The following is a 21609-nucleotide window of genomic DNA, read 5'->3' on the forward strand; positions in this document are numbered from 1 at the left end:
TCATTTGACTGATGTTATTTTTCACTATTAACGGCATACTTTCCTCTTTATAATGAAATAAACATTCGATCATTTATATTAAAAAATGGCATTTTTCTTTGAATATCAAAATAACGCCTCTTATTGGAAAACCCTGTATAAGGGCTGAAAGTTTCGCCCTCAAGAAATTTGTAGAACAGTCCAGACCATTCAAGAGTATTCGAGAGCATTCCACAACATTCCAGAACATCTCGGAACATTCTGGAAACTACGCAACGGAGATTGACAGGGTTTTCATTATCATTTAGAGAATTTCTTCCGGAAGGTTTATATATATAATACATGGATATTATATTTATTGAAAGTAGAGAAAAGTCAAGCTAGTTTAATATAGAAAGAATATAAAAATTATAAGAATGATTAAGTAAATAAACCAAAAGAACATATACATATTAGTAAAAACAAAAACAGAAACAAAAATCTTTTATGCAGAGACCTCGTTAAAATATGCACTGCTAAAGTGTTTCATTATTAGTACAGATTTATACTTCAATAGAGGCATGTTAAAAACATCAGCAACATTAGCATAAGAGTTAGCAATGGTCTGTAATGTATTTATAACAAAATTGTAGCCTGAGAACGTAGTATTTTTGACGCAATAATACATACTAGGGAACCTTGATCTAATGGTAGGAACATGAAAGTGAATCATCATTAAGAAATACATAGGTAGTAAAATATCTTAATCTGTTGATTGTAAAGTGATTCCAAGTATGTAATACGGTATAGTCCCTGTTATCCGAACCTCCAAACAGGATGACGAGAGCGGAATAAGTAGGTTAAAAACACAAGATCACTTCATGAAAAATGCACTGACCCTAAAACTAACTAACTAACTAACCATCACGCCAATCCCGCAGAGGTAGGCAGAGAGGACGGACTGCCAAACAACTCAGTCTTGGCACACACTCCTTGCTTCATTCACATTCATATATCGTCTCTAGTATCTGATTCACTTGGTCGTGCCATGTCTTCCTCGGGCGTCCCCGACTTCTGCTACATTCACATTTGCATCGTATATTCTCCTTACACTCCTTTCTTCGCTCATTCGCTCTACATGCCCAAACCATCTATACGTCCCTTTCTTGATTATTTACACTCATTACGCTTACATCAGCCTTGCACTCTTTGCGGATCTCCACATTTCTCACACAATCGTACATCCATGACCCTAGCAAAAACAAATACTATTTACAATTTCTATCCTCGCATTTAGCATCATGCTGATTGAAGCGGGGAATTGAACCCAGAACTTCTAACTTACCGCGACAACACTCTCCCAATTTATTGATCTACTGAGACCTACTTATATTTGGTCATTGCACATTTGCATCCTTTTGTCGTCCAGATAGGAAGAAATGGGATAAACCTCGTTCATAAACGAGAATATACCTTTCACCGAAGGAGAATCCAACAGTCTCCAGGGTGGCCCTCAACAGCCTCCGCTCCGTGTTCTGCAGTCCCCGGGCAGAGGCCATCTGGCTCTGCAGCTGTGATGCAGCTCTCTCCACCGCCCCCGTGTCCTGATCCTCGACGGAAGCCAAAGTCAGCAGCTGCAGCTGGGAGTTGAGGGTCTCGGCGAACATGGGCGCAAGAGTTGTGGCCTGAATACGCCGGTTTGTGTTCAGCCTGGAACAAGGAATCAAGAATAAGTAACAGACTAAGGACGGGTTGTTTCGGAGAATCTGAACAATTCATCAAATTTCAACGTTCATTTTCAAGTTCTGTGAAAAACTTTTTCAAATTCTGTTTTTATTTCAGTTTTGTCAAGCAACTAGCCTACAATGATATAAAAACAGAACTTGAATAAGTCTTTCACAGAACCCGTAAATGAACGTTGAAATTTGATGAATTGTTCAGATTCTCCGAAACAACCCGTCCTAAGCTGGTGAGAGGACCTTCAGTGGCGGCTCTGTGAGGAGAGTAGGTCGCGGATGCCTATCGAAACAATTTTAAAACTTAGAAAGGTGCAGGTAATTGATAAAGGTCCATATAAAGTATAATTTGATGATGTTAATTTATATATGCATTAAAATATTAAGACAAATTATTTGTTTGTGCCTGTACATACGCAATACGCATACACGATTGGGTCTTTGAAATATTAAATTCAACTAGGTTATTCTTACCCCAAGAGGAAACCCTCACGAGGTAGCTGTTCATTCCCTGCTTCATAGCCCTCTCGGCTGTTGGAGTTTGTCTATCCTTTGGGGGCATCTCAAACAAAAAGCTATCAAGGACTGTACTGTCATCCGCATAACAATGAATTGGTAAATTATCATTTCAATCTCTTTTAGAAGTAAACATACATGATTGGGTCTTTGAAACATTAACCTGTGGTGTCTCAGGAAATTCCAAGCTCAATTTCCAAAGGCTCAAATTCCAAAATCAAACGTCAAGTGTCCACTTAAATTTTTTTTGTGTCGCATTTTATAAGTATATGATAACAATTCTTCCAGATTTCGGTAGTTTATACAACTGTTGTTACTAATAATATTATTTTGTACAAGAAACCTGTAAATAAATAATGCTAAAAATATAATTATTCATTATGACGTAAAAATTTTGACATTTCTTACGAAGTTAATTTTCATCACTTTTCTTGGGTGAAATATTATAAAAATTACATCAAAATAATGTAGATAAAACTATCTTTCTGATGATACCTGAAATCTATTATTTCCACAATCAATTTATATCAAAAATAATGAAAGAAGACGCTTTGACACTAAAAACGCGGCAAATATTTCGTTGGCATTCCACAGACAAATTCTTTGTAAAAAATTTGAAAAGCTAGAAGTCATTCCGGTATTTGCTGCGTAAAGAACGAGAATAGCCCAAGCGATTGTGACCTTGTTCTTCATACAAATTCCTTATACATAAGGGTCAAAAACGCACATAATTATTTTTTTTTTTTTTAATTCGTAGATAATGTGCCGCACTCACATATGCGGTCCCGGGATATGACGGGTTAAATTAGACGAGGTTGTTCTTACCCGAATAGGAAAAGGGTATATTTTAGCTTACTTGTAATCCGTGAAGGAGCACTCGGAGAGCGGCGTACCAAACAGCTTGGCGGAGCTGAAGTCTGGATCCTGACGACAGGTGCCCAGGAGTAACTTCAGCAGACGGCCCAACTCCGATCCAGATCCTGATCCGACCCTCTCAGCGGGAAGCAGCTCTGTGACCGAGTGTAGCCATCTTAAACACATTAGTAGGCAAAGATAATAGAAACAGGGGAGATGGGCCATTTTATTTACAAGTTCTAAATCTTCCAACCTCGGACTATGGCATCCCCAATTGGGGTATGTTGTGAGACTAGTCTTATTAGAGCTCCATTATTTGGGCCCCTTCTGAACAAAACCATATCCTGGAAAAAGTACAAAAGAGGTTTATGCATTACCTATATATAGAGACACCCATTCATAGAATTAACGATATTTTCGCGAATTAAAGCGATAAATGGTGTTTTTAGCGATAAATACGTTTACTGTAAAATTAATAGTGAATTTTGAAGTTGACACAACGATGGTTAGAGGTGGTGAACATGGAGTAAGAAAGGAATCCGACTTACCCTTTTGATGTTCGTCAACGATGTTGATGGTTGGTTGGTTACAGGAGATGATTTATTTCACACGCAACTTCCACAACATATGGTTTGGATAACAAACACACTGAGGGAACCGAATATGTTCACTGCACAGGCTTTCTACCCTGAGTTGATATCAATAAAAGCAATGATCACAAAGAGATGTTCATCAAACCGGCTTCATCAATAAAACTGATTTGACAGTTACGTTTATTGTTGTAAATGTCACACAAACGTGGGTATAGTCGGATAATGTAGGTAATAGGATGGGAAAATTGCAAGGACAATGTTAAAGGAAGATAGTTGCGTCAACACTTACTTTAAAAAATTTGAGTGATGGTGGTTTCCCTGCCAAAACCTTAAAGGCTGTGCAGGAGGTAAAGAACCAGGTTGTCTTAACCCAAATAAGAGAGAGTTGTCAGAAGAGTTCTGTGAAACTGGCATCTCAGATGCTGAACCGTCAAGACAACAGCACTAATCTATGTTTTGAGCACTCAGGTAAAATGTTCAATCCTGCGATTGTAGATCAGAATTTCCAGCGATCAGACGCTATTCTTTTAGCAAGAAAACGTAGGCTTGCACCAACATTCAAATCTGTTGATGACAGTAAATTCCTGGAAGGTAACAGCTATTTTCAAAGACAGCTTGTAGAGCAAGTGAGGGATGGAGTCACTGTAGACATAATTCAGCTACTCTTAGGACGGGTTGTTTCGGAGAATTTGAACAATTCTTCAAATTTCAAAGTTAATTTCCCAGTTCTGTGAAATATTTTTTCAAGTTCTGTTATTATTTCAGTGTTGTCATGCCACTAGCCTGTGATGATATAATAACAGAACTTGAATAGGACTTTCACAGTACCCGGAAATGAACGTTGAAATTTGATGAATTGTTCAAATTCTCCGAAACAACCCGTCCTTAAGAGGGGACAGAACTGAAATAAAAACAGAACTTTAAAAAATCTTTCACGGAACTTGAAAATGAAATTTTGAAATATGATGAATTGTTCAAATTCTCTGAAACAACCCGTCCTTAGATGTAAGGCTCTGTAGTTCACAGAGAATTTGCTGAGGCAGCTCTGATGACTGTGTGGACCCCTGTGAATAGTGTCGCTATAATCTTGTATTGACAGATTGTAGAACGAACATGACACACTCTACTGTAGAAACATGTGCCATGTTGAGTTTCAATCAATAATACAATGAACATGTTTCAAGTGATTTTGCTAATTTAATTGTTTTTCCCCTCTTGCCGACACACATTCCTTGACGTTATCTTATTTAGCTATAAACGCTATGAAAACGCTAAATTGAAGCTATAAAAGCTATTTTTTTCAATAATTAAAAATTAAAGCTATGAATGGGTGTCTCTACCTATACATGACCGAATATACGTATTATCCATCCTTGTCTTGTCTTATCCATCATTCCTCATCAGGAATGCTCGATTTTAACACCTTAGAAGCACGCCTAAAAATATTGTTTATGCACTAATCTCTGGAATAATAATAACATGGCATTTATATAGCGCAGTTTAGTGTCATTTCACTTCAAGTGCGCTTAACTACTGGAAGTATACTTAATCCAATTATATTGAAAGAGGTTAACTTATATGTGCCTAACAAATATACATAACAACAACAATTTAAATACAAAATAAAATATTAGAATCAATAATTTTATAAAAACCCCTTTGTAACTACGTCCTCCAACTAAATGCATTTATTTTTCATATATATTTATAATATTGTCGTACCTGTACCTACTCTTTCTATTATCTATGTAAATATTCTTTAAGTATCTGAATACGTCTGTCTCGACACAGGTGTACCCTAGTGAGACAGATGTCGATAAATACAAGTAAAAAACTTTATATTGATAGATAAATAAATAAATAATAAAAAATACTCGTGGGAGATCCCATGCACTTTTTTATACTGGGAAAGCGAGGACTTCTGCCTATCAGAACGCGCCAATCAACAGAGTGACTCAACTGCTTAACGATTCTGCATTGACCATCGATATTTTTAACGTCACTTGAATACAGTTCAGCATATTGACGTATGTCACAAAATGATAAAACTGCCCCCTCAACCTTTTATACTTGTACCTCAAATTTTTAATTTTCTCTGGAATATACCAGTTTATGGAGAACATGAATAAATAAATAAATTATTAATACTTGTGTAGGTAAAACCTTTGATTGAATAAATAAGGAGGTTAGATTTGGCAAAAGAGCAAAATCACTTTCATGCATAAAATAATCTACCTAATATCATCTTAGCTTGCCTGTGATTGGCAGGAACACATTTTCTGTGAAGGAATTGAGATACGGAAGAAAAACTAACACAGACAAACCTCTCTTCTAAATTTATCACCAGCCGTTTGGTCCAGAATTCAAATACCCGCTCCCTCAAAACATCGTCCTCATCATCCAGGCCAGTCAGCAAAGCACTCTCGACTTCGTGCTGCTTATTCCCAATGCACGTTGAGGACACGCTAACCGGAGTAGAAGGATTGCCGATTCTTGTGCTGTCCATAGGACGTTTCATCCCAGTGTAGTTTCCTCTGCTGGAGGATGGTGCGCTGATTGAACTCAAATCTGCGCCGAAGATATCAGTGATATCGCCCAATTCAGAAATATCACCATTATCTGGTAGCTGGATCACTGGAAACAATAACTTCTGATATGAATTGAGATTTTCACGGCCAAAAGAATTACCGTGATTAATATACCAAGTTATGCTTCTTTCTGCTTTAGCCAACATTTCAAACCGTGTTACAGTGTCCATCAACAGGGCATATATGTAGATTGCAATAAAGTGTGTTTAGGGGCCGGTATCTCAGAATATAGTTAAATGAACGTGGTTTCGGTCGTTTAGTTTTGGTGTAGCCATCAAGTACTAGATGATACTAAGAACTTTTAAGCTTGGTATCAGGTACTTGACGGCTACACCAAAACTAAACACCGAAAACCACATTAATTTAACTAATTATTATACTGAAATGCCGGCCCTTAGAGGATTAACGCATGCAACACGGTATCACTTCTACATACAAAACACACGCTTCACCGCAATCTACACATCTGCCCGGATGATGGGCACTGCAAAGCTGTCCTAAGCGTTGGTTAAAAAAGGAAGTTCAACGCAAGGACAAAAAACACTTTGAAAGGAGATGGGGAAGAAGTAGATTTTAAAGTACTGGACCTAATGATAATAAAAGCAACGTCTCTAACTAGGGCGATTCTGAAAGTATCTTTCACCGTGACACTTTCACGTGCAAATATAGTGTATTATTCTATATTTAATGAAAAAACTTATTTGCATTTGAACCCTCTGGATCCAGGTAAAGAAACTTATGGCTCTGCCACAGAAATGATCAAAATATATAGTTGCGCATGAGGTTTTAAAATTGAATAGCCTTAAAATGTGTACCCTTCACCCCCCCTTTGCCCCTTGTCCCCTTTTCCTTGACCCGGGCCCAAAGACAAAGAGCATTGTTATCGTTGCATCTTACCGCGAACATTCGTGTCACCTTGAATACCCGCATATATTGAACTCGGCTGTGATTGTTTTGGAGCACACATCGTCTAGTGAAACGTTTTTTACCCGCCGCAGTGAATGTCACTGTTTTGTTTTGTGTTGAGTGAGCGAATTGTTAAAGGGAATTGCAAACTGATAAGTGAAAAGGAACCAGCGGCTAAGGAGAACGAGACCAGGGTAAGTCTTTGGCCTTTCCCACTCATTTTCCTCTTGCAAACACTAAGGCAAATTCAATTAGTTTTGTTTGTCTTAGTCTTTATCGCACCACCGCATCCAACCCCGCACAATTGCGAACAAAGGATTTGCGCACCACCAATATATGATATTCTAATCTACAAAACTGCAAAAATAATTATGTTATCAGCGCCCTTGAGGTGATTTGCATAAAAACGGCGCTATACAAATCATCCAAATATAATTATATTATTATTATGTTGAATAAACTTTTTTTTAAATTGCTTACTGTCATAGGCCCGCATCAAAATCTCATAGGAAACAGCTCTTGTCTCCGTGTCTTTATGGCTACTCAGCTCACACAAGTCTTCGAGGTACGGCACCAGTTCTTCCAACTTGAGTCGTGCCGAAGCCTTATTGATGATGTGCAAACACGCCACCCGAAACTCCGTGTCCCTCAAATACAGCAAAACATTCAAAGACTTCAACTCCTGATTCAACATATCGTCTCCGATAGCGTCCATCGCACTTACGAATATCCTAAAACACATCTTCTTGGGGTCAGTCGGCAGTTTCGGAATCTCATAGCAAACTTTATTCGTTAAATTACTGTCGCATACAGTGGAACAGTATTTCTGGATCATATACAAACATGTTATGAATTTTGGTTTGTCATCTTTGTACATCTTTTGAAAGACTTTGCGGATTTCAACGATAAACGTTTCGTATCTTTCCATATTTGAATTTGATTCGTCGGAAAGCTGTTTTAATGTCATTCCCAAAACTTCAGCGGACGGTTTATAAATGTCCTTTTCTTTTTCTAAAATTCCTTTACAGAGACCTTGAGAGAATCGAGAATAGGTTTCGTTGTTCCACGGTAAATTACCCGTTGCTAAAACAGCAGCTGATATCTGGACTCCGGCTTTTTTAACCTTTCCTTGACTCTCAATTTTGTTTAAGATAGAAGTCGTGGGTATTGTCAAGTAGCGCCCCCATACCGAGAGCATTTCTTTAAGCAGCTCGAGGCTGTGCTTGAAGAGTTCAGCCGTCTGTCTGTTGGGATCGATCTGCTCGATGAGAAGTTTGAGGATGGATGATGCGGAAGTTATTTCCGTGGAAGTCGAAGGCACGGCTTCGTCACTCCAGGAGAGCAGCATCAGTAACTAAAACATGGTAAATTTAATAATAACGGTAACAGCTTTACAATATATATTCTAAAATAATAACTATAAGAACCCTTTTTTATACAAATCGAACACGAACATTTTAATCATTGAAAACAATATTAACGACTCTCAAACGGAAGATGTAAAACTGAAAATACAGGAAAAAATTCAGTCGCATCTAGGAATTAAACCCAGGACCTCCTCCTTACCGGGGAAGTGCTCTGACCACTGAGCAACTTCAACCATATCAACTTACGTAATACTTAACTGTATCATACTTCGACTGAGAGCTACCAACATTACCTTCATTTTCTTAATGCATTTATTTTTACGGCTGTCTTCACTGCCAAAATGCATGTTTTATTTTATTTCGTAAAGTTCAGGCACAAATGTAAAAATGTTTTCTCATAATCTAAAGAACTTAATTTGACACATTACAATAAAAAAATTGATACTTTAAAAAGACTTGAAAATGCTCGTTTATAGCAATGGTGTTAACCTCTCAGACAAACACTTTTATTTACTTTGTGTTCCTTTGCGAACTGTCAAAACGTGAAAATTTTTGTGTTATTCACGAGTTTTGTTAAAAGCTTCATAACTCACGTTTTGGGAAACGTAGCCTCATTCTAAAAAATGTTTTGGAAAGATTATGAAATTCACTATCGTATTGTTCTGTTATACGTAAATATTTGCGTTTCTAAATATACATTTTCTGAAAACGTCAAAAATATGTAAAAATCGCTGACCATTATTTCAAAGCTGTGAAAAATGTACTTTTTTCTGAGTATCATAAAGAAATAACACTTTATATATTGAAGAAATATAATTAAAAACTATTAGCCACCTCAAAATATTAACCGTCCAAACTAAAATATTTTTAATAAATTATTTAGAAACGCAATAAATTATGAACGAACAAGATGACAGATTCAATCGGCTTAGATAATGCACCTCTACGTTCCATAGATATTGTTGAATACAGACGCGTAGCGTTATTCATTATCGATACTCTGTTTTTTAAATCATGGCAATCCGTATACTAGTGATGGAAATAAATCGATTTTTGTAAAATCTCGCACGTTTACGTGAAAAGACGTTCTAATGTCTTGACCGCTATTATCATATTTACGTCTTTTGACGTTCTAATGTTCTGAGTGGTTAAAGGTGTGTTCTACTCGCAGAATTTAATTAAAGCATCTTTAAAATTTCTAGGCGAAATTGTCAAAATTTAAACCAGTCATTTTTATACACGCACAGATTTCAATTTCATTCAAAGGGTTGCTATTCTGGGCTAAAGCACACAAATTGAAACAGATGGAAGAATATGTGGAAGATATGAAATACTCACAATGCAAACATCGAGGAAGTTGATGGTGGAATCAATGGACGTACATCTGTCTTCCAGAGTGTGGAGGAGGGGCTCCAGCAACACCCTGCTGTACTTCTTGAACACATCCGTCCCGTTGTCTCGCACATTCACAATCACCTAAACAGATAATTATTACTAGGAGTAAAATAACCGCTCGAGCGATGACGTATTTAAAAAAAACATCATGAGATTTCCGGGCAATCGGTTTTCGATTTGGCCGTACTCATTTAGGTTTAAAATCATTAAATTTATAAACGCGTTCTGTTTATTAATTAGTCTATGAAATTTCCCCAACTTTTACGCAATGAAAGTTATGCGTTTGGTGTGTAGATACAATTTGCAGTAGTATGGGTGATCGAAGTTGATCAAAGTTTCATTGTCCATCTCCCTCGTCGTTTCTAAAGGCCCCACGAACCACCAACTGGCCAAGAACCGCATTACTAACTGTTCGGGGAACCCCAGGTTGTAACAGTTATACAGGGTTTTCCGATAAGAGGTGTTATTTTGATATTCAATCGTAAAAGATCAATGGTTTCGTTGCTTGTGTGGCACGTAGAGCCGTCTTGTTGAAAGTAAACGTTGTCCAGATCAATACCATCCAATTCCGGCCATAAAAAATCATCAGTCATCTCTCGATAGCGATCCATTCACCGTAACTGTTGCTCCAGCCTCATTTTCGAAAAAGTAAGGTCCAATGACTCCGCCGGACCATAAACCGCACCAAACAGTCACACGTTGAGGATAGAGAGGCTTTTCAACAATAACTCTTGGGTTTTCCGAGCCCCAGATGCGACAATTTTGCTTGTTGACGAAGCCATCGAGTTGGAAATGGGCCTCATCACTCAAGATGATTTGCATTTGATTCACTTAGTGAATTTTAATAATTTCAATGCAATGTTGAAGCGTGTATCGTTCCATTTTTATTAATGGCGTAGTTTCTAATTGTCAAATATCAAAAATGACAGCTTCAAAATTAACATCTACCGAAATAGCGGGCTATTCAAAATACCACAGCTCTTATTGGAAAACCCTGTATTTGCCACGCCTGCAAGAAAGAACTGTTACTGAATCTCGGCTGGCTGACAACACTCACACTAGGCTGTTTGCGCCTCTCTGGTGTTCTTTAAATTAAAAGAAGAAGATTGGAACGCGAGGGAGATGGTTTTGTCCGACAGCCGGCGGAACTCAGTAACGAGCGGGCAAGCGGCATGACTGGACATTCTGTATTCTCTGGCGGGTGATCTCTGACGAAATGGCTATGCGTTAAACCTATTACTGGACACTGTCTCCTTAAATTACTTTTATTCTGTAGATATTTATTATATTCAGACTACTTATTGTTTTCTGCGATGCGATCCGAGCTCAAAAAAGATATTGTCATAACTAAACGACAATATTTAAACAGAATTCAGGACGGGATTAAAGACAATGTCAAATGCTTCTGGGATTTTATAAAATCACAGAAAGCTAACTCCAGGTCACATAACGGCCTGAATAGTGGAGACAAATTTATAACGGACTCAGAATCTATCTGTCAGAAATTTGCAGACTACTTTCAATCTGTGTATGATAGTGAAACCCCTAATCTTAGTACAGATTTTACGCGAACAGAGGTCCCATGGAACGTAGGTAACATTTCCCTAAGATTAACGAGCCCGACAGAGGTAGAAGCTTATATCCGTAAACTGAAGACTGACAAGGCTACAGGGCCGGATGGAATCCCTTCCAGTACTATCATTAGCATAGCGCCAATGATAAGTGAAGCTCTTTGTCATATATTTAATACCAGTATTTTGACTTCTACTTTCCCCCAGATATGGAAACTGACCCGAGTCAGTCCCATTTTCAAGGCTGGTGACAAGACAGACGTCAAAAACTACAGACCGGTAGCCGTATTATCAGTGCTACCAAAACTATTTGAAAAAATGATTTGTGACAAATTAAGTCTCCAGATTATGCCATTCATTGGAGAAAATCAACACGGTTTCCTTCCAAAGAAATCAACAGTCACAAATCTGCTTACTTTCTCGAGATTGGTAGCCACCGGTTTAGACTCAAGGCACCAAACAGATGTAGTTTACACCGACTTTGCCAAAGCATTTGACCGTGTTAACCATGATATCTTACTGAGGAAAATGTTTAAACTAGGCTTCGACCTACCAACACTAAACTTTTTCTCATCATATTTAAAATCCAGAAAACAATTTGTTTCGGTAAATGGACATAATTCAAAAAAATTCTCAGCGAAATCTGGAATTCCTCAAGGGTCTAACCTCGGACCGCTGTTGTTTCTAATACTAATAAATGACATCCAAAACTATGTTAAGAATAGTAAATGTCTACTGTTTGCAGATGACCTTAAAATTCTAATGGAAATAAGCTCCCAACAAGACTGTCTTAAAATGCAAGCTGATCTGGATGCACTATCTGAATGGTCGTTGATAAACAAATTAGATTTCAATACAAAAAAATGTGTCACTATGTCTTACACTCGCTCTTTAAACACTATACTTTACGATTATAAGATAAAGGGCGAAACACTATCACGTGTAAATTCCGTAAAGGATCTCGGTGTCGTCTTTGATCCCGAACTGAAATTCTCTGGCCATATATCGCAGCTCACTCAGTCTTGCTACAAACTTCTTGGGTTCGTCATTAGGACATGCAAGCAGTTCAATAACCAAGATGCTATGTTAGCATTGTTCGATGGCATACTGAGAAGCAAGCTGGAGTATGCGAGCGATGTTTGGGCACCGTACCACCAGAAGTACATTGAAATGATAGAGCAAATCCAGAAGAAATTCCTCAGGTATGTCTATATGCGGACGCATGGAACCTATCCCAGGTTCATGCACCATATCGACTTACTTGAGGAAACCAATTCTGTGAGTCTGGAAACTAGGCGGAAAGCAAGCCTAGCCACTATATCTTTCAAAATTTGGAACAATTTTATTGATAGCCCATTCCTCTTGGGATGCTATGATTTATATGTACCAGACCACTACAGCCGAAGTCGATACCATGACTTATTTAGAGTACCAAAAGGCAAAACCGACGTCCTGGCAAAGCATAGCATGACGAGGGGAATGGTGCTGTTGAACGAACTAGCAAAGAATTTGGATGTAAATGACTGTTCTTTAAACGACCTAAAACAATTATTGAAGAGTCACTTACCCAAATGCTGATATGTTGTAAAATTATACTGTTTGTAAAATTGTACTGTAACTGGAACGAATGTTCTGTTGTACAATAAAAAAAAAAAAAAAAAAAAAAATATTATCAAATGTACATGGCGCCCTACACTATATCTAAGTTAAGTTGATCTCATGTGTTTCTATGTCACTTTTAAGAACTCATATTGTTACATCGTAAATTCCTTGATAACAGAGCTCTTCGACCTGGCACATGGCCCTGAATTATTGAATACATTAACTAAATTATAGAGTCTCATGTTCAATTGCTAAATAATAAATATTTGTTAATTTTAACATTCTTTTCATTATTTATTTATTTTTTTTTTTTATGCCCATTGGGCTTTTACATACATAGTTCTTAAGAAAAATATTCTGAAGATTGTAAGTGTACAATAGAAACAGTAATAATACATTTAACCATATCCATTTGACATATTTGCTATATTTGACATATATATTTGACATATCTATTTGACATATCCATAACATCCTGCTTTGTTGCAACTCATCCAATTCAACATCCCTTCCCGTAGACTCCGAAATAATGAATTGCTGTTCGTCAATCAACATTCTACCAATTATGGATACCATTCTCCTTTGTCCAGAATGTCGAGACTTGTCAACTCACTGTCAAGTCAAAGCATTGAATTTTGTGGTATATGCCTAAATGACTTTCGACAGTCAATACGCATGTCTAATTTCTAATGCCCTTTGAACCATCTTCATGCTTTGACTTATTATTATCTACTATTCTTACTTTTATATTATTATTGTCATTATTATTGTCTTCGCTCCTCATTTATATATGCTCTCCTTTCACTGTCATCTCTGTTTATAAAACTTATTCGTGTAATTAATATGTTGTTAATGGACTATTTGTCCGTAAATAAATAAATAAATAAATAAATATTATAACAGCAAGTAAATAGTAAATGCATACAACAATTATTTGTAGGTATAAACCTCTTGAACAAAAACAAGAATATGTGAATCCTATAATTTCTATACCCGCTATATCCGATTTTTTGACAAAATGATCTGAGTATGACATCTTGTTCACATTTTTGCGAGCAACAAGAGGAGCCTAAAATTGAGTTTCAAAACCCTCCTTATCACGACCAAAAACCATGTTAAAACTGCGAGTGAGAAACCAAATCCGCTATATCATACAGAAAGTTACTATCAAAACGCGCTATATCGGATTCAACCAATCACAAGCAGTTATTTTGCCAAAATACAATATGGCCGCCGCTCTGACGCCACGCTCGTGTGTCAAAATGATCTACGCGTGTGTTTCTAAACCCGCCATGTCGGCTCAGTTGACTTTCAAAAGCCTCTATATCAAGAAAGTGAGTATCAAAATTCGCTTTATCCATTTTATTTATCGAAATTACTTAATTATTGCTAGACATATATAGAAAAATAAATGCTTTTCGAAATTTTATTACTTACTCCAATTCATTATATAAAAAAATTTAATGCAATTACTTATGTACGCTAGAGATGTGACAGTTTTTTTGCGGTTTTCCCCAAATCAATGAAAGTTGATATAGCGGGTATAGAAATTACACGACTCATGTATTGTTAACAAAATATAGAGCGTTTGACTGGTTATCGTGGCCTGTTAAATCGAGGGCGTACGGTCTGCCATTTTACATACACATTTTAAATAGTTTATATAAAAAAAATATTGTGAAGATTATAAGTATAGAATAGTAAAAGCAATAATATAACTTTCACCATTTGATATATAAAAGCAAGCATTTTAACAATGCAATCTTTTCTTATAGAAAATCTAAATACAATGGCGTCCAGCGTGTGTTGTATTTTAATCTTATTACAATGTGTTGATTTAATTATTACAATGGCGCTCATGCCGCATATATTTGCTAATTAAAAATCTAATTATTACAATGGCACACCAACGTGACTTTTGCTATTAGTTACCCCTCTTAATTATGACAAGGTTAGACTGACATAGGAACTATTCACAAACCTGGGAAATAAACAGCCTGATGTTGGAATGCCTGTTCCTATCGCCGAGCAGCAGAGCCAGACCCTTCACCCATTGCGGCGGATCCCCAACTCCTGAAGACCGCTGCTGGGAGAAGTTCAGGGTGGAGTCGGCACCCGGAGTGGGGCATGACAGGGCATCCATGCTCATGATGATATTGCATACGGAGGCCATACACTCGTGATTGTTCAGATCTGACTCTTCCAAGCACAGTTTACTCTGAAACTGAGAAGAGCATTGTTACGACCCAGCTAAATAGGCGCATGCCCATATCAAACTAGGATCAAGGCAAATTCCTCTGCACACTTCCTAAATCATTATTTTTAAGTCGTTAATTAATCCTTTGTCAAGTCACTTTGGTAGATTCCAAAGATATTAGAAGAACGAGATATGCTATGTTGGCCGCCGGACCGTAGGCGGAGTACTACCTAATTAGGGTACTTTGAATACTATCGGGACGTGTACGCACAGAAATCTGTTCTATGTATTAGTGCGGATACCTTAGCGTAAGCGAAGGTGTGCAGTAGTATTGGTGAACAAAACCGGCGACACTGGGCAAAACAATTCCACACAGTATGAACTGCTCATAGCACATCTCGTTCTTCTAATATCTTTGGTAGATTCTCATATCTTAGCAAACAACTTCAATTTTTGGAGCACAACTGTCAGCTGGGAAAGCAGTCTTTGTTCTACCGGTGTAGCAGTTCACTTTTGCCCCGCCACTAATTATCAAACTTCTTACAAGGCCGCTATGTGCTCTATGGGCCGTTCTAGAAGGAAGCTCGAGTCATGATTTCAGAAGGCCAGTACCAAACGGGCAGCCAGCCGGTGTGGTCGCGTCTACAAGGAGGATACGAGCGAGCGCCCCAGTCGACAGATTTCCGGGTGACGCGATGACGTAATCAGCTAGACAAATTTATTCGCTGGTCATCAGGTTGTTCTTGATCTAAATTTGCAACACTTTCCTAAGTGTTGCATGGCGCCCTGTACCGTAGTAACAGGTCAGATATTTAATGTCTTTACACAATGTCGCACTAATAACTTTTGCTACCATTATAAAATTCCATCCGTGCGAACAATACTTCGTATTGCCGCTCACCCCTGAGTTTAATCTAATTTTGTTGTAAGAGAGATCTCGAGCTCTATGCGATATTGAATTAAATGTAATATTGAAATTCTTTTCTCTTTTATTTCATTATCGTAGCAATCCTGATGTTGGTTATTCATACATGTTACAACTGCTGGTTGAGATTGTACATGTGGTTTTGAATGAGGCAGGCGATATTATTATTATCTAATAAAACCTGTTACACCGGTATTTGTATGGAAGATGCTTCGAGGAACTAACTTCATTGATCCTTTCGGCACCGGTGCACAGCCGGGAAACATGCCAAAAACAAGCGCAAAATTTGTACATGGTCGACATTTGTCACATATCGCTTCTACGACTCTTCTCGAGTTCAACAGCTCAGATGCGGAATGATTTGCCGGCCTCTGTGTTTCCTCTCTCTTGCAACATGGTTCTCTTTAAGACCCAGGTTCACTCCTACCTTTCCTCAAAAATACCCCCAATGAATACATAGGCCCTGAGATAAATTATATCTGTTTGAAATTTATGTTGTATTGTATTTATCTATAAGTTTTAAGGCGAAGCCTAATGCTAAATCACTATTATGATTAATCTTTATAATGAATTGGTGTACATTATAAACAATAAAAAATATGCTTTAGATAAATTGAAGTTTTTGCTATCGTTTCGCTTTAATGGCAATGACAATGGCGCTATTTAAATAATACGATCATTATTATTATTATTTCACTGTATTATTTACCTGGTTATTTGATGATAAGTCCAGCTGAGGGGGATCCCTGACAGTGGCCATGTTAAGGTCATATTTCAGGATGTCATCGGACAGGGTCTGCGAGAAGATCCTCTTCCTCCTGTCCTCGTCAGTATTGAGGACCCCCAGAAAGGTCTGACTGAGGGTCTGACTATTGAGTACCAGGTTGGCGGAAGATTTGTTGAAGGTGCTGCGGAATTTTGTTTTGATCGGGTGATATTTTAACTTCGATACCTGAAAACCAAAGTCATGGGTAAATTCATTAAGGTCAGAAGGTCTTGAAATGATTGGAAGATGTCATATTTTTTATATTAACTACTCGAGTGATAGCTACCCAAATTTGGATAGCACCGATAACGCCTTTAAATAAAAGCTACCCAAATTTGGAAACCACCGATAATTTCCTTCAGCGATAGCTACCCAACGTAGCACCGATAATGCCCTTAAACAATAGCTACCCAAATTCGGGAACCACCGATAATTTCCTTCAGCAATAGCTACCCACTGATAATGCCCTTAAGTAATATCTACGCAAATTCGGGAACCACTGATAATTTCCTTCAGCGATAGCTACCCAAATCTGGGTAGCAGCGATAATGCGCTTGAGCAATAGCTACCCAAATTTGGGTAGCACCAATAATGCCCTTAAACAATAGCTACCCAAATTCGGGAACCACCGATAATTTCCTTCAGCGATAGCTACTCAAATCTGGGTAGCACTGATGGCGTTAATTTAATTATTTTATGAAAATACACATTTTGCAATTTATATACTTTAAAATATTAAGACAAATTATTTGGTTGTACCCGTACATATTCAATATCAATATGAATAAATAGGTTTGTCCAAGTATAAATGCATTTCTTTCAAAAAAGGGAATCAAATCCAATATTGGTTTGAATCACCGACACGCGACACCGATATCTATAAACGCATAGATTTTAACGTATGTTATTAACTTTTCTCTTAAATTTATAAAACCTATGGGATGAACGGTGATTATATACATGGATTATATATTTACTTTAAACCACGGTAATCAATTTAAATATTTTTCAGGATATAATAATATTTGGACGCATGAATTTGTGAATGAACATGGCCGAATCCAAAACCGAATACCTGGATATGTCTATCACTCTAGATGGTTTTTTTTAAATACACCAATTTTAATAATCAAGTGGTTAACACACTTTATGCGGAAGGGTGGGTGTACCGTTTAAGCCGGTCATACTTCAATGGTGGGAAAGGCATTGCTAATAAACATTTTTTTATATGATTATTGTATACTAACAACTTTGTAAAGGTCCTTTCTTTGTTAAAGGTTTCTCATCTTCCGTGTGGAATAATATTATATTAAAAGGACTATATATTTGTTGGGAAGTAAGAGCTTCATAGATGCATGCACAGATGGCAGTGCATAGAGCTTGCGTGGAAGTCCGCAAGATGGAGCCAGTGGCCAGTAGTCGCCAGGGCCAGAGGTAAGGCTCTCAGAGAAACTTACTGTTACAGATTTCAATTAGCCAGCTACTAGTTAGGTCGAATATCGAGTCACCTTTATAATACGCGGAGTATTAATAAATCCCTGATAATCTAAAAGAACCACTTATTCATTTAACTCCTTCCAAGACGAGTTGGAGACCTGTTTGTACGAACACAACAATATTGAACCCGAATATTGTTCAATTTTAAAGGTATGTATCAAATAATGATTATGGTAAAAAAGGTTTGAAGCTATGATATCAAGATTTGCTCAATAATAATGCAACTTATTGTCAATAGATGTCTCTATTGGTACCAAGATTTATCAACAGAGCGATAGTAGTAATTTCCTGTTTTATCATTGGAAACATTTTCTTTTGTTAGAGAACAACAGCTCGAGACGAAGGTGTCCTACTCTTATATTATTATAAAAAGGAATTCATTGGATAATAAATGGGATTGTCCTGTTGAAACAGTGCCTTTATTTAGCAAATATATTAGATAATGATTGTGTGCGTACCTGATCCATTGGAAAGGCGTATCGCCTGTTTGTATCTATCATCCCCTCCCACACCTTATCCTGGACTAGAAACTGGTACAACTTGATATCCTCCTTGGGCATTGCTAGCACAACGGAGTGGAGACATTTGTAGGCAGAACAACGGGCCAGTCTGCAAAATCAATTTTCATTAAATTTTTAATATATTTTACTAACAAAAATACATCTAAAGCCTTATTTATAGATCACTAGCTTACGTGTACCCGACGTTGCTGGGGGTTATTCTAAGGAGATACACGTACACCAAGGCGGACTTTTCTGTAGGCTTTTCTAGGCTGTAAGACATGGTGCATTATTTTGATGTATCTTATAAGGTTTAGCCAGCATTAACAATGTAGTGCCCGAAAACATATTTTTATGACTTGATTATGAAACATCGTCTTTTCTCTACATTCTACAAATATAATATGCATGTGTTATATATGTAAACCTTTTGGAAGAAATTCTCTAAATGATAGTGAAAACCGTATCAAAATCCGTTGCGTGGTTTAGAAGAACTAAGCACACAAACAGACTGACGCGGATAGCGACTTAATTTTATACCATTTAGAGATACAATAATTGAAATAATCGTTAGTAAATATGCCACGTTGAGCTTATTCCTCCTTTTCGGACAGCATTAGAGTGACCATCATCAGGGCAGATGGGTAGATTTATGTGTTTATGAATGTAGAAGCGGTAGCAATCCTCTTAGGGCCGGCCATACCAAGGCGCTCTGCAATTTTTAAGCGTTCGGTTTAAAAATATACCGCCCTCTTTCAAAAATTCATACCTCCGAATTTGAATATAGGGACGTATAAACTGTTTATAGTGTTAACCACTCGGAACATTAGAACGTCAAAAGACGTAAATATGATAATAGCGGTCAAGACATTAGTACGTCTTTTCACGTAAACGCGCGAGATTTTACAAAAATCGATTTATTTCCATCACTAGTATACGGATTGCCATGATTTAAAAAACAGAGTATCGATAATGAATAACGCTACGCGTCTGTATTCAAGAATATCTATGGAATATAGAGGTGCATTATCTAAGTCGATTGGATCTGTCATCTTGTTCGTTCATAATTTATTGCGTTTCTAAATAATTTATTAAAAATAATTTAGTTTGAACGGTTAATATTTTGAGTGACTAATAGTTTTTAATTATATTTCTTCAATATATAAAGTGTTATTTCTTTATGATACTCAGAAAAAAGTACATTTTTCACAGCTTTGAAATAATGGTCAGCGATTTTTACATATTTTTGACGTTTTCAGAAAATGTATATTTAGAAACGCAAATATTTACGTAAAACAAAACAATACGATAGTGAATTTCATAATCTTCCCAAAACATTTTTTAGAATGAGGCTACGTTTCCCAAAACGTGAGTTATGAAGCTTTTAACAAAACTCGTGAATAACACAAAAATTTTCGCGTTTTGACAGTTCGCAAAGGAACACAAAGTAAATAAAAGTCTTTTTCTGAGAGGTTAAAGAGCCATTGAATGCATTTATATTTCACCTTCTATCCCATAATTATAGGATTCATAAAAAAATAGAATACAGCGAATTATTTACTTTAAAATTGCTGTTTGTGGTACCTATTTGGAGCAATATTAAATGTTAAAACTTCTGAGTGTTGTCTACGGCAAATTTACATTCGAAAATGCATTTTTTAATATGTTAACACATTATGATTATGCTGAATGATGACAAATAATTCAGAAGAGATAATAATAATCATAATATTTGGATAACTTGTAAAGAGCCGTTTTTGTGTAAAATCACCTCAAAGGCGCTGTACAAATTTATAATACATTTCTGCAGTGATCTATGTTATTACTAACTATATATGGAGATAATATACTTTACAATACTTACCTGGTAGGTCACTTAAGATTAACACTTAATTAACATTAACTAATTGTTTATTAGCGAAATTTAGATATAGGATTTAGGACATTCATAACTGGACTTTCTCTCAGGAATGGTATATTTAATTTAAGGGTATGACAGCTTAAAAAGGTAAGTTTGCAAGACATCTCTTGTTAAAGTGTGACATTTCTAAGTTAGCTTTGTGATTAAAGGAAGATACTAACGTGCAGAATTATCGAAATAATCCCAATAAATATTTTTAAATATCTCTTTGGCACATTTTGGTCAGCAGTGTAAATTGGCAAAGAAATTACCTTAAGTATTCAGCAGTTTGGCTGAAATTATCATGAATCGGTATGTTGACATCTCGGGGCTTCAGGGAACGATCGAAGAACTCTCTCCTCCATTTTAACTTTAACTCGTCCCCCAACTTCCCGATTTTGCAACCGGCTGATTGAACATCTGGCGCCTGGAAGATCCAAAACATGTGTATCTTTAATTCAGTTTTATTTTCACAAGCAGTCAGTAATCCATGGACAGTCAATATATACATTCGGGCTGTCTGCCTACAGCGTGTCCTAAGATACCAGGGACACGTTGCTCGCTAAACAGAGGACTCAAACTCGGAGTAACTCATGGTCACTGGTAAAATGTTTGGCAGGGAAGCAAAGGAAGATCACCGATGCATTGGAGTGATCATATCACCTATGTCTGGAATGTTGTTGTTCTTGGCTCCCACGCAGCGAGGAGTTAAGGAACCTTGTTCCAGGGAAATTGGA

The 21609-nt window shown here is 37.0% G+C and overlaps 1 protein-coding gene across 1 annotated transcript in view; it reads right to left on the minus strand.

Annotated features, from left to right (window-relative positions):
- Nucleotides 1–21609, minus strand: part of LOC149414896 (DNA-dependent protein kinase catalytic subunit-like) — a 124894-nt gene that overhangs the window by 51379 nt on the left and 51906 nt on the right. Inside the window, exons 23-31 of the mRNA XM_089643484.1 lie at nucleotides 21145–21299; nucleotides 18931–19081; nucleotides 16919–17161; nucleotides 15069–15311; nucleotides 9858–9995; nucleotides 7633–8506; nucleotides 5983–6292; nucleotides 3067–3240; nucleotides 1432–1668 (exon numbers count right to left, since the gene is read on the minus strand). Of these exons, the coding sequence (XP_089499610.1) occupies nucleotides 1432–1668; nucleotides 3067–3240; nucleotides 5983–6292; nucleotides 7633–8506; nucleotides 9858–9995; nucleotides 15069–15311; nucleotides 16919–17161; nucleotides 18931–19081; nucleotides 21145–21299 (2525 nt within the window). The remainder of the gene's footprint in view (nucleotides 1–1431; nucleotides 1669–3066; nucleotides 3241–5982; nucleotides 6293–7632; nucleotides 8507–9857; nucleotides 9996–15068; nucleotides 15312–16918; nucleotides 17162–18930; nucleotides 19082–21144; nucleotides 21300–21609) is intronic.

The sequence above is a fragment of the Hesperophylax consimilis genome, chromosome 19 (assembly GCF_061612785.1).
Source record: "Hesperophylax consimilis isolate HC1 chromosome 19, BYU_Hcon_1.0, whole genome shotgun sequence".
Classification (NCBI taxonomy): Eukaryota; Metazoa; Arthropoda; class Insecta; order Trichoptera; family Limnephilidae; genus Hesperophylax; species Hesperophylax consimilis.